General features: G+C 37.9%; 1 protein-coding gene across 1 annotated transcript in view; it reads right to left on the reverse strand.

Moving 5' to 3' along the window:
• The window catches only part of WDR49 (WD repeat domain 49), a 127,672-nt gene that overhangs the window by 14,547 nt on the left and 95,231 nt on the right, over positions 1-17,894 (reverse strand). The window contains 2 exon segments of the mRNA XM_054575642.1: positions 10,240-10,386; positions 12,213-12,322. Coding sequence (XP_054431617.1) covers positions 10,240-10,386; positions 12,213-12,322 — 257 coding nt within the window.

Raw genomic sequence — 17,894 nt, forward strand, 5'->3', positions numbered from 1 at the left:
TTTTTCCTAGCCATCCCTTCTCCCTCAACCCCTGGCAACCACACATTGTTTTACTTTCTCCATAGTTTTGTCTTTTCCAAAATGTCAGATGGTTGAAATCATATAGTGGGTACCTTTTCAAATTAACTTTTTTCATTTAGTAATAGTCATTTAAGATTCCTCCGTTTCTTTTTGTAACTTAGTCGTTTATTTTTAATGCTGAATAATATTCCATTGTCTGCATGGACCACAGTTTATTTATCCATTATCTACTGAAGGACATCTTGGCTGCTTCCAAGTTTTGGTAATTGTGAATAAAGCTGTTATAAATATCCATGTGCAAGGCTTTTCAACTCCTTTGTGTAAATACCAAGGAGCATGATTGCTGGGTTATATAAGAGTATATTTACTTTTGTAAGAAACCATCAGGCTGACTTCCTATAAGATTTTGTATTCCCACCAGGAAAGTATGAGAGTCCCTGTCACTCCACTTCCTCATCAGCATTCAGTATTGTCAGTGTTGAGGATTTTGGCCATTCTAATAGGTATGTGGTGATATTTCATTGTTGTTATACTTTGGATTTCTCTCATAAAATATCATGTGAAACAGCTGCTGAACCTTATAAAAAATATTTTTCACATATTAATCACTTCTGTTTTGCAAGACCCAAATATTGGTGGGTGTATGTGACTTTCAAGATGTTTTGGTGCTATCATGTAAACATAGACATGAAATTACAGGAAGGATTTTTACTTCTAAAACGTCTCTGAGGTTTGTGCTCGTTCTGGATCTTTAGTTTTTTACAATTCCCCGGATGAATCATGTGTAGCAATATCTTTCTTTTTTTCTTTTTTTAAAATTGAGTCTTTATTGTATGTTTTTGCACTACGATTTACTCCCCTTACCCCCACCCCCCTCCCCGGCAGTCACACTGGTGTCCGTGTTGTCCCTGAGTCCTTTTCCTTTTTGCTCAGTCGCTCTGCCTCCTCACCTCCCCCACACCAGCTGTCACCCTGCTCTCCATCTATGAGCCTGTCAATAACTCATTTCTTACTTAAAATGAAAATATTTATAAATGTTTTCTTCTCTTAACAGTTGTTCAAATAAGAAGGTTTTTTATAATAGCAATGATTTTTTTTCTTTACTGGTACGAGATTTAAAAGTATATTCTAAAGCAAAGATATATTAAACTAAATTTTACTAAAGACCTACATATACATTTCTCACCTGTAGTTTTAAGAACTATAGAGAGAAATTTTGTGCTTCGATGGAAAACCATGTATTGTCAGGTGGTCAGAATCTAGCTGAGTTCACCTATTTTTAAAACTATCTTGCAACCTCTTTGTAAACTGCAGATTACCAGTGGGTATGTGATCGACCATTACCTGTCTCGTCTGGTAGAGTTTGGAAATACCTGCAAATTGGATTGGAAACTTACCTTGCACCAATTGTCAACCCTTATTAAATTCTCTCTCTCTTTTTTATTTTTTTACTTTTTTCTTTTTTTTCCCAAATTTCCAATTCTTCCACTTTCCTTCAGAATCTGACCACAATCGCCTAAACTAACTTGCCCAGTTCTCCCACCTGACTAACCCTGAGAATGGAAGCCCGACAGCCCTGCAGCTGTCCTTTCTCTCGGGGCCTCCAGGACTCCAGGACAACTGATCTTGGCCGCCCGCTCGCACCTTATGCGAGGACTGTCCAAGTGTCCAGCCATGTAATATGAAAAGTAGAGACATTTACTGAAGAAGAAAGATAAAAGAAACATCGTAGATAGGACAATGATGCCTCAGTCCCCTCCCAAGTAGGCACCTTGGGACCTCGCACAGTCCTCCCAGTTGCCATCAGCTGCCCTGTTGTATTTTCCTGAATCTCATCATCAATCTGAAACCTCTTCCTTTTCAAAGATGATTTTAGTTTTGGGAAAAGCCCGTAGTCAGTCACAGGGCGCCAAATCTGGGCTGTAGGGAGGCTGAGTCACCCAGGTGATTTGATGTTTCACCAAAAAACTCTGCATGAAACATGATGCATGAGTGGGTGTGTTGTGGTGAAGCTGTCAATTACCAGTTGCCCAAAGCTGTGGCCTTCTGAATCATTGGAATAGTTTCAACGGAGGAATGTTCAAGCTGAAAGTAAACTTTGATGCAGATTTGAGACTCTACTCACTCAGTAATTTTGAATGTGACAACCAACCAGTACACATGCTCACTCAACGACATCTATTGCCTCCACTAACTAGTACCGTGAAGTCAGCACTGTTCAAACATGCGCATTCTAGTCCACTCTCCTTGGCTGCCAGATTACATCAATGGTATGCAAACCATTCTCATTATATTACCAACAGCAGGACTTTTTTTTGACAGATCTCATCATTTTTCAAGTGGTTTTGCAGGAGTGACACCAACAAAAATCCCCCAAAAATGGCTTATTAGATCCTGCTTTGCCCCACCCAGGTTATGATCACCTCTGAGTTGTTCAGTTATAAGAGATATTCCTTCATTACAAACAAAAGTAGGGTGACTAATGATATTCAGCATTTCCTGATCCCTATGCTCCGGAAAAGCAAAGACACTTAAGAAATCCTCCTGCCCTTTTTTTGTTTGGGAAACAGAAATCTGCAGACGACCACCCTGCTCACTCATATTCTGAGATAAGACCCTCTCTACCCTTCCTCACAAGTCTAATAAGACTGATTTCATTGAACTGCCTCTATAACAGTGCAGGCCCCCTTCCTTTTATTTGAAATGTTCCTCTTTAATGAATATTCTCTCCATTTCAATAGCCTAACTGAAATTATCTGAATTAACTGAAGTCATCCCATTCATTTTGTCTCTGACAGAACACCACCGAAAAAGTTCACCGGAGGTATCACCAAAGCAGCATTTTCTATACACTGGACATTTTAAAGATTTACTGATACAAAGTGAACTTATTGGTGAAACCTGACCCAGAGACACTTCTAAGTAGGTTTTTGAATCAGGCATATCAAAGACGGGTTTCAAGCTGTTTGCGAATCTGCAGGGAACAAGTTGGAAGCTAAAGAGAGTATGAAAGATTTTTCAACTTGAAAGGGAAGGAAACAAAATACAAAAGGACATTACAGACCCAGTACGTAAGATTAAAAAGTCACCTGGGAATCATGAAGTGTTGGAAAACTGTCCCTAGTTGCAAAGTGATAGATCAGGACATAGAAAGCAAGTCTGGCAAAAAGCCTCTCATCATGCAATTGCCAGAGAGCTTCCGCACACTGTAATTATGGAGATGGCAGGAATGTGTGCAAAATGCAACGCAAAGGCGTAAGGGACACTCTGTAATGGTAGAGTGGAGTAGATATACTGGTAATTGAGATTTTTTAAAGTTCTCTTTTGTAATAACAATTTTTAAATTGAGCAGTATTATCTTGAAAATGAAATGAATAATTTTAAATAAAAGTGATAAAATAGATGATATTATAGTAAAATGGCTGGTTTTAGAAATAAGCATTAAGATTAAGCTGCCTAGGGAACATAATTTGTACAGTATTTGAACAAGGAAGGCTGCACCTAAAAATATGAATACTATCGACATTGCTCATCTGGGGTCCGTCTTTTACCCGCTATGTGAAACTATGTAAGCTATTTAAACTCGTTATGTCTATGCCACAGACTCTCTATGTCACCGAGTGCCATCAGCTCTTTACACAGAACAATAGGGACAATAAAAATTCCTACATCACAGAGCAGTTTAGGGGAATGATAATAAAATATTACCAATGAATAAAATGGATCAAACTCTCATCAGGTGTCAGGCCCTGTACTAAGGCCATCACACGGGCTATTTCATTTAATGTTCCTCGCAATATTAGGAGAATGGTATCCAATATGATGCCCATTTTTAGTTGAAGAAACTAAGGCACAGAGCGTTTAATTGACCTGTTCCAGGTCATATAGCTAGCTAGCGGTAGGGTCTTGATTTGAAGCCAGGCTTATGCTGAAAATTTTGCCTTTATGCTTTTACTGCCTTGAGTGTTCCAAGTTTTATACCCTCTATAAATAGAAATCCTCCCAAAAGACAACTGTAACCATTAACACCTTATAACTTAAGCAGAAATAATGGCTGTGATTTCAAAAATTACAAAATAATGTAAAGTAACCAGAGTCGGGGGAAGCATGAAGAGCCAGGTCAATGATAATATGCCAGTTATCAATGTATTGGACCTAAGCTCCAAAGTCACTGTTCACTGCTTGCTCTGTGGTAACTGGACCTGAGTCCTGTAAATATTTCTGCTTTGCCCGCGGGTGTGACGTTAAGCTCTGTCACTAGAGGGCACTGGAGAGACACTGAAGGAGAAACGGATTTCTCTTCAAGTTTCCGGCAGCACACTTTGTCCAGCCCTGGGCTCCTTGAGTTACCTAGTCCCAAGCTCCTCCAGCTCCACACTCCGGGGATGCAGTTACGGCTTCTCCAGAGCCCAGAGCCAGAAGTTTCCATGGCCACCCTTTCAGGTGGCTTTGTAGCAGGGTGCCACCCGTCTAGCACTGCCCACAGACTGGCTTTCCATGAACACCGCCAGAGGCGAGCAGAGCCTCCGCTGCACCCCCGTGAAGCCTTTGCAGGGAGTTCTGGGTCACGGCACCTTCCTTGTTCTCTCTGCCTCACATCTTTACATCTGCTATTCCTGTGTTCTTTCAAGTTCTCTTTGCTTCTTACTAGCCAACTTTTCATAATGTTCATATATTATATCTAAAATCAGAAAAAAAAAGTGAATTTAAAAATAAAATTAATTCTAAAGCCTGTTTTGACTGTACTTGCTCTTTAGTTGCCATTCTTTATCTTTCCTTTCTACTTCAGTCAGCTTCTTAGAGGAGTGCTAGCCTTTCTTGGTAGATGTCCCATGGGTACCTCCATCTCACATATTCTAAAATCTAACTTTAAACCACCTTCTCCTGTATTTTCTCTCAATAATAGTCTCTTTTTTGACACAATTATCCAAGCTAGAAACCTGATAGTCATACATGTCTTCACAGCTCATCGGGTCACATAATCCATTAAATTATATTTCCTTAGCATTTCTCAAATTATTCCTTTCCGGGGCCTCCTTACCATCAAAATAAAAATAGATACCATTTAATGAATGCTTAGTATGTGATGGTCATTGTGCTAAAATTAACACACACATCTCCAAGAAGGAAGTATCATTATCCCTCATTTTACAGATGAGAAAATTGGGACTTAATAGCTAACATAATTTATCCAGACATAGACAGCTAGAAAAAGGCAAAATGAGGGTTCAAAACAGGCAGCTCTTTGTGAACCAGTTCCCGCTACTATAACATGCTGCCTTCAATCTCGTCTCATTGAACTGCATCCACTACAGTTTCCTGAAAGCTCTCTAAAATGCAAATCTGGTCATGTCACTTTCCTGTTTTAAATATTTCAACAGGATTTTATTTCTGGATAGGATTTAATATGTAATAGCAGGCCATTCTTCTCTTTGCACCAGAAATGAAATAAAGAAAAAGAAAAAGAACCTGGTAAATTACAGAAATAAAGTTTTAAAGCCCCCAGAGGGCTGTGGATGCAAAAATTATCAAATTAAAAATCTAAAGCTGGTAGAACCCTTCTTAAATGAGTTGAGATTGCTAAATATTTTCTTGCCTCTGGGGACTTATCATGTCTGGGCATTTCTGAGAAACAGGCTTACCACAGACAGAGAGACTATTCTAAGGGAAAGTAAAATTAGAAAAGCTTTTGATGCCTGTGTGGGTTGGTGTGATGTATTGGAACCTAAAGAAATTTCTTAGCTGTGGCCAGCATTCCCCATAGGACACATCCCTAGTGCTGGGGCGGAGTGGGAGGCGATGGACTGACTGGACTGGAGAGTCAGAGCCAGGCTCCCTGCAGCCTTGCACCTCGGAGACCATACCCCACTAAAGCGAGAGGTCTGAAACAAACAGACGTTTGACCTCAGAAGCAAACGAAGCATAACTGAAGCTGTAACCCAGCACTGACCAAGCTCAATTTTCTAATTGGATTAACGCGCTCGGCTTGTCATGCTCTCTGTCGCACTAAGGAAAGGGTATTTGGGAGAAAATGACATTAATTTCAGTATCTATAGATCTTTTATACACAATTTCTGTCACATAATAAAAACTGTCCAAAAATTACAGGACTTACAAAGAAGGAGGAAAATGTGACCAATAACAAAGAGGAGAAAATAGACATTAGAAGAAGACACAAGGATCATGTAGATATTGATATTAGCAGGCCAGGACTTTAAAGTGATTCTTATAAATATGTTTTAAAAAACAGAGAAAACAATTAGACGAACCGAATGAAAACATGAGTAGTTTCAACTGAGAATTAGGAACTATATAAAAGATGTACAGATGACTTTATAGAACTGAATGCATGCGTGCACGCGCGCGCGTGTGTGTGTGTGTGTGTGTGTATTCTGAAATTGGGAACTGATCACAAAGGGGTTAAAAGCAGACTGGCAAAAGACAGGATTACTGAGTCCAAAGACACAAAATATCCAAAATGAAACTCCGTTCTGGCTGAATAGCTCAGTTGGTTAGAGAATTTTCCTGATATGCTAAGGTTGCAGGTTCAAGCCCCAGTCAGGGTACATATAAGAATCAACCAATGAATGCATAAATAAATGGAACAACAAATAGATCTCGATCTCTCTCTCTCTCCTGCCACCCCCATCCTCTGTCTAAAATTAATCAATAAAAGTTTTTTTTTAATGAATCACAGAAAGGAAGTAAAATGGAAAGAAGAGGACATGAAAAACATTTTTGATATTCTGAAAATCTAATGTATGTAATTGCAATCCTAGAAGTAGAGGAGAGTGGGAATTGAAAAGAAACAAAATTTCAAAAGATAATGGCTGAAAATTGAAGAAAGGTGCATTTGAGAATTCCTATCACCCCAAGCAGTATAAATACTGAGAAAAATATATGTATACCCATCATGATAAAACTCCTGAAAATGAATGAAAAAGAAAAAAAAACTTTAAATAATCCAGGAAAAAAATACTATGTTCAAGGGAGCAATAATAATATTAAGAGCTAGAGTTTTAAAAAGACTATGGGAGCAAGGAAACAATGGGGTGATATCTTACAAGAGTTGACATTTTTTAAAATCCTGCTATGTAGAGTTGTAAACCCAGTGAAAACACCCTTCCAAAGTCAAAATAAAATAAATACATATTTAAGACACATGGAAACTGGAAACTACTCAGCAGCAGCTCCACCTTATAAGAAAAACTGCAGAAAATTCTTAAGACTGAAAAGAAAAATCAAATGGAAACCTTTACCACAAGAAGAAATAAAGAGCACAAGAAAGAATATTGTAATCTTTGATCACTAGAAGACTAAAACAAAGATATAAAAAAATGAAGAATTAGTAGAAGACATAAAGTGGAGTAATTCAGAATACTTGATTAAAACATACTGATATATTCTCAGTTCTAGTAAAATAAATACCAAGGTCTTTCACACACAGTAAACTAAGTGCTCCATGATATGGCAGCTATTTACCTGCCTAGCCTTAATTCTCATTATGCCCCTTTTAGACACGAGCTATTTGCAACTATGTGTAGCTAAGTCCACACTTTGTTACTCATTATCACCCTATAAATATCATCCCACTTTTTTCTTACCTGAGTAATACCAACTTAGCATTTAATATCCAATTCGGGCACAACCTGGTTTCTCTGAAAAACCATCTATGAATCTCCACGTGGTCTTTATCTCTATTAGGTGGTGCCTAACTCTGTCATGGCTCTTGTTGTAAAACATAATTACATTTGTTAGGTATTTGTTTTTTTTACTCTGTCTATTTCTCCAACTAGTCCTCAAGATTTTTGAAAGCTAAGACCCTGTGTGTGAGCTCTGTGTCTCTGGCATCCAGCACAGGGTCGAGCGCAGAGAACACTTTCAACATCTACCTTAGGAAAGGTTAAGTACATAAAGAAGCAAACATTACTTCAGTATCAGCTAGTTGAATACTTTATGATACTACTACACAGAGCATGTTACAATCTTCTTCTGTCCTGCAGAACTTTGCTCCTAAACGACACACATGGACCCCAAACTCAGCACATTCCAGACTCAACTCTACTGTCATGCGTCAAACTCAGTGACTGGGTCACCATCTGGTCACCCATTGCAGCCAACGTGGAGTCATTTGGACTTCTGCCCTACCTCATCCTTGATGTGTCTTTTCTTACGTTATTTCCTTGATACTGACTTTCTTTTTCCCTCCCTCACCCTTTGAACTTCTACTCATTCAAAGTCCTGACTCAGACATTGCCTCCACTCTGAATTCCTTCCTATGCCCAAGCCAGAGTTGACCTGCTTCCTCCTCAGTACTTCTGTAGAACCTCATCTGTGGTGCCCTGTGTCGTGTGTTCAGTTGCCCTCAATAGTTTGCTTCTGCCTCGCCCTCAAGTTAGTGAAATGTTAGATAAAAAAGGAACTATTTTCACTTGCAGAGAAAGCAAAGGAAGAAAAGCTGAAGAAAAATTTTTTAAAAACAATAGAGAAAAAAAACATCTTTTCCAAACTGTATGGAAAGGACAAGAAATTTTAAAATTAAGAAATCCAGGGGGAAAATTCTCTTTGAAAATGTATTAGAGTGTTTTAGGTATCTTAGGTGTTTCCATCCAGCCATCTGCCCCACCTGCCCACACACATTCTCCCTGCATATCAGGAGAATTCATCTGTGGATGAAGGAGAATGGACAAAGTTCCTCACATGAACAGGCATTCCCAGGGCTGAGGAGAGGTGCTGGCTGCCCTGACAGCTGAGCTCTCTGACTTGCTGTTGCCCCACTTGGGAGTGCTCCCTGCACCCCATTTCTCTTGCTTCAGTTCTGACTCCCAGCTTCATCCTGGTTTCCTCCTGTGTGCGAGTTCCGTGTCTCAACTGTCTTTACCCTCTGACCTTGCTCTCTGAAGCTTTCTAACTGTCTGTTCGCCAGGCTCTCCTCTGTGTGTGACTCAGGAGGACAAGATTAGTACTCCCCATATTTATTCTTCGAGATGAATCACCCTGTTGAAAAACAATAGGATGATAGACTCAAAGCCCTGTGAGAGGCACTAACAGTTATTTAGAGCCTTAACGTTTATGGATTCGAGTTTTTAAAAGGAATGAGCACAAGCCATAGATGACCCTCCTGGGAGCAAATAAATTTTTACACATTTAGAAAAGAGAAACTCTGAGAAAAGTCAAAGGAAGTGATAATAAGTAGAGTGGAAACTCTGGCGATGGAAATGACAACTGTACCTTGTTCACGAGTGGAATTTTAAAAAAATAAAACGTTGACCAGCTGTTCTCCCTTTCCATAGGGGACCCAGTCAGAGATGAGAGGACTGAACTTCCTCAAGTGTGGACATGAAGAAATGCCTCCCTCCTACAGGGTTAGTATTTCTCAAGGATGAGGCTGAATCCCCATCTCAGAGGGCAGGAACAGTTTAGAAAGCACTGATCTCAGGAGATGGTTTGAGTGCACTTCTAATCTTTTGATTATTACAAGCTGAAACTTGTACTTTTCATTAATTATTTTAAATGAGCTCCCTGCAGTGTCCACATGCTTTCGGAGCGCCTCGCTGAGAGTCAGGCTGTGCCGTCTGCTCCGGCTGTCTACTCCTCTTTACGGGCAGCATTTTTGTACAGAAATTATTCTCCAAATTCTTAGAAACTCAGAAGCCTCTAACAGTCTGAAAAATAGAGCATTCTTTTACATATAATGCTTCCAGATCTTGAGGAGATCATTCACTCGTATTTCCTAAATTCAACTTTCTTGTCCTCTCATCGTATTAGCCCAGCATGGCAGCTGGAAGTCTCTAAGACAATACATTTTAAGTAGCCTCTATTTATAGTGTTTTACAGGGAAAGAACAAAACCAGATTGTCAGAGACTCTGTTCTAAAGCGGTCCTATGATGTCTCTTGGGTATCGGTTTTGAAAATTAAGATTACTTGACGGGAGGGCTTCCCATCGTGGCAACTCATAATATATCTTCATGGCATTCTGACTTGAGAAAAGTGACAAAATAAAAATATTCTTTTTATGTATCCCAGGCTGTTGGCTGTCCTTTCTGGGAGCTTGGATCAGCAGCTGAGCTATAAATCTTAGCAGTCAAGCCACACTTCATTGCACTGCAGCCTAGAAGGCATACGTGTGTTGCTTTCCTGTGTTTCTACTTTATTTTTCTAATTGGTTGAGTTTCATAGGGAGAGATGGTAGAGGCATATAATGGCCATGGACTTACTCTCAGAAAGTGATGGGTCCTCTGGAATTTGGGGACACTCCTTCTCTGGCTCTTCCCTAAAGTATTCCTCAGGGTTTAGAAGAAAAGCCGGTTTATTCACTTCAGGAAGCTCTTTCAGGGCTCCCATGCTTAATGACCTAAATACGCCTTCACAACAGCAGGTTTTAGGGCAAGACAGAAATAAAAGCACAATATCATTAATTCCTCAAAAGGAGCCAGCACATTTCCAAGTTAATTCTTTTAAATTTAACCTCCCTGTTCCTCAGCTGGTACAGCTGCAGTCATCAGCAAACCCTATCAACACAGCTGTTCACAACAAATCTGTGGTCCTGTCATTCAAAGGGACCAAAAGCAACTCAAGGCTCCCCATTCATTTATTTTTTTAATTTTGTATTCTTTTGCTATTTCCCCTTGAAAATGAGGATCCTACAGTTTTGGAAAAGCTCCAGTTTCTCTTTTGTCTATAAAAAAATTGTATGCTTTGTGACAGAAAATCTACTTTTTAAGCATTTTGAGATAAAATGTCTGAGTTTACAGGTACTTTTTCATTTTGCTAACATGTAAACCAAGGCTGTGTTATTGTGTTCATGATGCATACAATGAGATGATGGGAAAGAAAGCTCTTTTAATCACGCCCTTAAAAGTGAAGTCTTGGACAAAGTGAAAACATTTTCTTTTTGTCATAAAAGTTCAGTTCAAGATGTGATTCCATGTCTGTTTGTTAGCTCTGTGAAGGTGGGAACTATGATTTTGTCATTGTGGTGGCTCAGTATCTAAGAAAAATAAGCAGATTCAGCACCTGCTATGGCATAAGCCCTATTTGAGTGGTTCCCGAACCTTATCAGTTTCCATAATCACCTGGAGGGCTTGTCAAAGCATAAACTACTATGCACCACTCCATTTCTTATTTAGTAGGGTGGGGGTGGGACCCCAAAATTTACATTTCTAAGTTCCAGATGACGCTGATGCTGCTAGGCCAGGGAGCAATGTTTGAGAAACAATGTGGTATGCCAAACCAAAGGAGAAATCTTCACAACTTGCAAGTTATCATTATGTCCTTCTGACAGGTAAGGACATAGAGCAGAGGCCCAAGATGCTTTAATAACTTGCCTGGATCTGCATAGCTGGTAAACAGGAGACCTTGGACTTAAGCTCAAATATGTTTCACTCTAAAGGTCAAGCTCCAAAGTAAAGTAATAATAATAATAATAACAACAACAATAATAATTGCATTGAGTTTCTATTATATTCCAGGCATCGTTCTAAGTGCTTTACATTTAATATCTCTTATAATCTTAACAAAAAAATCCTAGGGAGTAGATCGGCTTATAAATGTACATTGAATGTTAACAAATAATGATGTAATTTTTGACAGCAAAATTTCAACATAAATTCTAAAATTAAAATATCTGCTCTATGAAAGTGCAGCTTCCCCTTGGACGTAAGTTGAAAAGAAGATCCATAGTGTGTGAAACGCTCTCCATATAAGATGGAACATTGGGAATGATTCTCACTACACTTCTAAATAATACACTTAGTATAATAATGATTCTTTTGTTTCCATTAATTTTTTTGTACTTCTTTGTCCAGTCAGTCGATAACTAAACTAATGCATCATTCTGTGTGACTTTGGGCTTCCTGAGAACAAAATTAGTGTTTATTCATTTTCGTCTCCTAAACACTTAAGGGAAAGAATTAACATTCTGTACCAACTTTATTTGAGGAACTGGGCATCTGGCATGTATTTCCTGGTTTAGATCCTACACTTCTGCCACTTGTATGCTGTGCAGCCTTGGACAAGTCACTCAATGTCTCTGAACCTCACCTTCCCCCTTTGTTAAGTGGGGATCACAGTATCCTACTTTCAAGTTTAAGGAATACCAACATTCCCGCATACAGACTAGCCACTTGTCTTATTCATACCAATCAATAAAATAATAACACTATAAAATATATCAATGGTGATTACTTACTGGGTGATTTTTGTGTAACTTCACTGTTGTAAAAGCTTTGTGCTTTTTTCTTATATATGTTTTTTTCCTTATATTTTATACCTAAATTTATGACTTCTGATGGTCTGACACTGGAAGAAAATAATTCATGGTGAAATAAAATTAACCACAAAGGATGAACAGACACTTCTTGACTGTAAACACATTTTTTACTTTGACAAATAAATAAAAACCTCTATCCTTTGGACCTAAGTAGTGACATTTGTTTACACAAAACAAGCCAAATCATTGAATGAAAAGCCTGTTAGCCATGTGACAATATAAAATGGTAAGAGCTAGAGAGGCCAAGAGGCTAGTTAAAGCAAAGAAAATGTCCTCATAACAACTGGTAGGTCAGAGAAAAAGCCATATAGAAGAAAATTAATAGGAACACACACTATGCTGTGTGCCAATCATATGGGATAATCAGTGGGATATTTCAAAAACTCTGTTATCCTATGTTAGGTCTCTATATGGTATTCAAGATTCAGGAAAATTCAGTATTTTTGAGGATTGTCATATGAATTTGTAGGAAAATTTTATATTAGCTTGAATCCAACGAAAAAAGTTTTATCAATAAAGCACAGAGTGAAATCATTATATAGTTGTATATAATTCCAGTCAGAAAACAAGAAATGGTCTCAAATATACTTAACGCTCATTGTCATAGACCTCAACCTTAACAGCTACAAATTTTATTGCCAAGAATCTGGCTCCTTAGCTTGTTCTGGCATATGACAGTTTCTCAGACTTTCCTCGTTTGTCATGACTTTGGAAATTTTGAATGCGTGTCATATTTTTTGTAGGATGTCCCTCAACTGGGATTTGTCTGGTGTTTTTCTTAAGGTTAGAGGAGGTTATGGGTCTTTGGGAGGAAAACAACAAGATGAAGCGCTATTCTCATCACATGTTATCAAGAGAACACGCTATCAACCTGACTGACTGCTGTAGGTCATCACCTGGCCAAGGTGCTCTTTGCCAAGTTTCTGCACTGGCTTTTCAAAGTTGTTGTTTTTCCCCAGCAAGAATAGAACGAACCATTCCCTACAGCCCCAGGAGGAAGATAACCTTTGGACAAACTGCAGCCTCCTGTTACAACACCCCAGCAGTCCAGGGTCTACACAGCAGCAGCCCCCTATCCTTTATTAATCCAATTATAATCCAAAAAAAGCGCAAAACCCGACTCTGCGATGCTGGTGTATCTCTCCACACCATGCCCCTCTCCTTTCTTGGACAGTGAATAAGAACTTTATTCTCTACCAGAAAAAAGGTTATTATTTTCCCCTTCCTTTTTGTACACTCCTCTCTGGAAGCAAGTTTCTGAGTATAGCTCATGGTTAAAGGAAGATGGGGAGGGAAACTCTACTTCCTTGATTTGGGAGTATCTACATAAGTTTTTTTTTGGAATTAGAGATTGTTTACTCTTTAGGAAATTTTTGCCATCCAAAATATTTGTAGATAAAAGTGAGTAGAAAAGAGTGGTTCTTCATTGTTCTAGAATGAGACTAAAGATCAGTGAAACAGACCTCTACAAATGGATCAATTTGACGTAACATTACAGTCATTCTATAATAAAGACTGGTTCAATTACAGAGATGGCTATCTGAGGGCAGGTGGCAGTCCCCCCCAGCCCAAAGCACACACGAGTGGCCTCCCTAACAACATGCTATCTCCTATGAATAAGACCATATTATTTAACCAGTATCTGGGCTTTGAAGACAAGAATGATGGTATCATTAGAGTCATTTTAAGATAGTAAGAGTGCCCTTAGTTGGTTGGGCATCTTCCTGCAAAGCAAAAGGTTGCTGGTTCGATTCCCAGTCAGGGGACATGCTTTGGTTGTGGGCTCAGTCCCAGGTTGGGTGTGTACGGGAAGCAACTAATCAATGATTCCCTTTGTCTCTTTCTCCCTTTCTTCCCCCCACCTTTAAAAAATAAATTACTTTTTTTTTTAAAAAAGATGCTAAGAGAATCTGTAACAATGAGAAATTGGCAGTGGAAACAGGAGGATAGAGTATGATGCAGTTAGGCTTTGTAGTTATTAGGTTAAGAATTTTCTTCCAGAAAAGTATTTCTGAAATAAAATGAGGTATCAAAGGTTGAAGAAGGCCTAGAAGTAGTGAGGTGTATCTTTGGATTAGTTAATACCAGATCTTGATCTTTTCCCAAAAGCCTGAACTTTTCTGTTTTTAGACCATTTGCTTTCTCACCCAGTGGTATTTAAATCAAATATCTTTTGTGTAAAACAAAAGACTTTGCTTATCTTCACTAAGGAATTTAATATACAGAGGGAAAGAAGTAAGCAGAAGTTAGCAGGGAATCCCCAGAATTGCAACAAGCTGCACGCCTAGATGACTGCCTAGGAAGCACAGCTGTACTGATAAAGCTCCAGGACAAAGAGCTGTTCCGTGAGAATCAGACTGTAGTTGTAACTTCACATCCAGAGGCCAACCTATCGCTTCTTTTCCATAGACAGCTGACATTGGGGAGAGTGGTTAGTATGAAAATATATAGAGAACTAGAAAGAGGTGAATATTCCTAAAAGCCCAATAGAATTAATGGATGAAGACAAAGAAACAGAATAATGTAATCAAGGGCTTAGAATTTAAAGCTTCTGGCAAACACATTTTACACAGCCATGCGGGAAAGTGGGCCTGCTACGGGCTCTGGTAGCCTTGCCATGAGTTCTATGAGAAGGAAAGGCTCTGACTAACTTCTGATCTCTTGGATCTGGATGTGGAGGAGAGGAATGATGTGTGACAAATCCGCAGTGCTCTGCTAGGCATTAAAGGAAAGTGAAGATGCCTACAGTAGTGCCTTACATATAACAGGTACTTGGCAAAATATTTGATCACTTCACTCAGAAACCAATAACTTTTCAATATTGTCACAGAATGCTTTTTGGACAGACAATATAGAGTAGTGGCAAAGAGTACTGACTCTGGAGCCAGAACTCCTGCTTTGAGATCCCTGATTCACCTCTTGTTTGTAAGCTGACATCGAGCCATTCACTGAACTTCTGTGTGCCTTGCTTTCCTCCTTGTGAAATAGAGATCATAGTTATAGCTTTCTCTGAAGATTACAGTGACAACTAGATTAGCTTAACACATAAAGACTTTAGGACAGTGCTTGGAATGTGGTAAGAGCTCAATAAGTATTGGTTAGGATCAATATTTTTTACTCAGTACAGAGAGATCCAATATTTCATACAGCCAGTTACAATACTCCTGGGAACTATCAGAATCATCAGACAAAAACTAAGGATACATAGCATTTACAAAAATAATAATTTGCTGTACAACTATTTTTAAGACTTAAGTTTCAAAAATTGAGTAGAGCTTCATTTGCTTTCATTTGTCATACATGGGTATATGACAGTTATTGCCACAGATTGTCGGTGAAAGTAGACTGTCAGTCCTCCAAGTGTTTTATGTCTTGTAAGACCTGATTTAAAATCAGATTTTAATATTTTGTGTATTTTCTCTTACCCTTGTCCATAAATTTTCCACTTTAATTTCTCACATAAGATCTACTGGCAGAATAATTAGGTAATCAATAGCATATAAATAATATTAAATATTAGCTTCTTCATTACAATAATATAGAATTGAGAACATGGTAATTATTTCACATGTCTAAAAATATTTATTTTAACTGTATCTTCTGCCTTACATAAACCCACTGAGAAATTAATGGGTATTTGTTTCATTTCCTATCAGATTTTTTAAAATTTTGCTTTCTAATATTTAACCCAATCCTCACTAGCAACTTTTTTAATGGTAGCCAAAAGAAAATTTGTTGATAAATGCAGGTAGAAAAGATTTGCTCTTCACTGTCCTAGAAGGAGAATAAAGATTAATGAAAGAGACCTCTACAAATGGACAGATCTGACCTAATATTAGAGTCATCCTATAAAAAGAGTGGTTCAATAACAGTGACGGCTACCTGTGAGATGGTGAGCTCATCCCATGGCAATTATTCAAAGGCAGCTCGGATGTGCTCCTCTGAAGGGTGCCACAGGAGCTAGTTTTGTAGACTTCCAATATCTCTCTCAACTTGATTATTGAATTATTAAAGGTTAACAGTCATGTGAAACTTCTACAAGTAATTTAAAATGCTATATAAAACAATAAAGATGGTGACAACATTTTTAAGACAATGACAACATGCAGGATTAGTTCAGGGGCCACCATTTTCATATACACTGGAGAGAGAACCCACATGTTGGGACAGCAATTTAGCAAGATGACCCCGAGGTCTTTAAACCTTTTGATTCAGCATCTCCACTTCAAATAACTTATTCTAATGGTGAGTACTCAGCTGAGTACTCTAACAAAATGCGCATGAAGATATTTAAAGAAATATTTACCCAGTTAAAATTTGTAAACAGTTTAAATGCATGAGAATGGTAAAAAAAAAAAAAAAAGCCACATGGTATATTCCTAGGGAGTTGTTAATGCATGTTGATATCTGTAGACACTCATATTAAAAATACAGAAATAAACTTGCTGTATATTTTTGAGTGATAAAACAGGTTATAAATTATATATACTAAATCCTCATTTTTGTAAGCTGCACATTCATTTATTTGCATAAGTATGCCCAGAACAAGCCTGGAGAGTAAAATTCCTAAGTGTTAGCAATGGCTTTGCTATGGGTGATTTCTTTCATCTTCTTCTTCTTGCTTATTTTTACTCCAGGTTTTCCCTTAATGAATATTTAATATTTTTGTATTAAAATATTCTGAGGTTATAAGTTATTTTTCTATATTTTTCTGGATTAATTTTTGGTGATTCCATAAATTAAATATGAACATAAATTTAGAAAAATGTATGCCCACAGTAGCTCTGGCTGCCTGTCTTACCCTTTAATTTATTTTTTCTTCTTTTTTCATTTTGTAATAACAATATGGTTTTTGAAGAACCTAAGGAAGGGTAAAATTTATATCTGTGTATCAATTGTTAACTTAGCATTAGGACTTCCTTGTCCTCTTAGAACTCTATATTCATCTTCATCTCCCCAGAACTTAAATGGAAGATGACATTTTACCACCAACCTACTTTCAGGCATAATATTATAAAATACACCTAAGTACTATGGGAAACTGGTATTTATATATAAACCTAGCAGTTAAAATGAAAGCATAGTTTTTGTTTCTCCATCTTTTTTACTGTTTCACCTCTCCATCTAAACATGCCCCACCTGTACCAAATGACCCTTTTCCCTTTCATCTCTTTAAATTCTTTTACATGCTTCTTTCATATTTTTGTATATAGACAAGAATTGGCATGATTTTTCTCCTTGGATTTATTAATCAGATTAGGAAAATAAGACATTTTTCAGAATAATATTTTCTTAAGAAAAAAATAACCTGTAATCTCCTCAGTATGGAATGGAGGCCATGAAAAACATTTTAACAGCTGACAATGACTTTGCACCTATGTTTTCCACACAGACTTACTGGGAGAAGTGAGGCATATACCTCACAAGTCAATTCTGAAGATATATTTTTAAACTTTTCCTTTCAATTTGTTCAATAATTCTTAAATGACATCATTCTGTACTAACTCATCACTACAAAGTCTTAAAATTACTTCAATCCAGTCATCTGAATTAGATAAAGGCAGAAATTTTAAAGATCACAGGTTTTGTTTTGGGTTTTTT

The sequence above is a fragment of the Pteronotus mesoamericanus genome, unplaced genomic scaffold, assembly GCF_021234165.1.
Source record: "Pteronotus mesoamericanus isolate MK-2021 breed Mesoamerican mustached bat unplaced genomic scaffold, CSHL_Meso_final contig_116, whole genome shotgun sequence".
NCBI classification, from domain to species: Eukaryota; Metazoa; Chordata; class Mammalia; order Chiroptera; family Mormoopidae; genus Pteronotus; species Pteronotus mesoamericanus.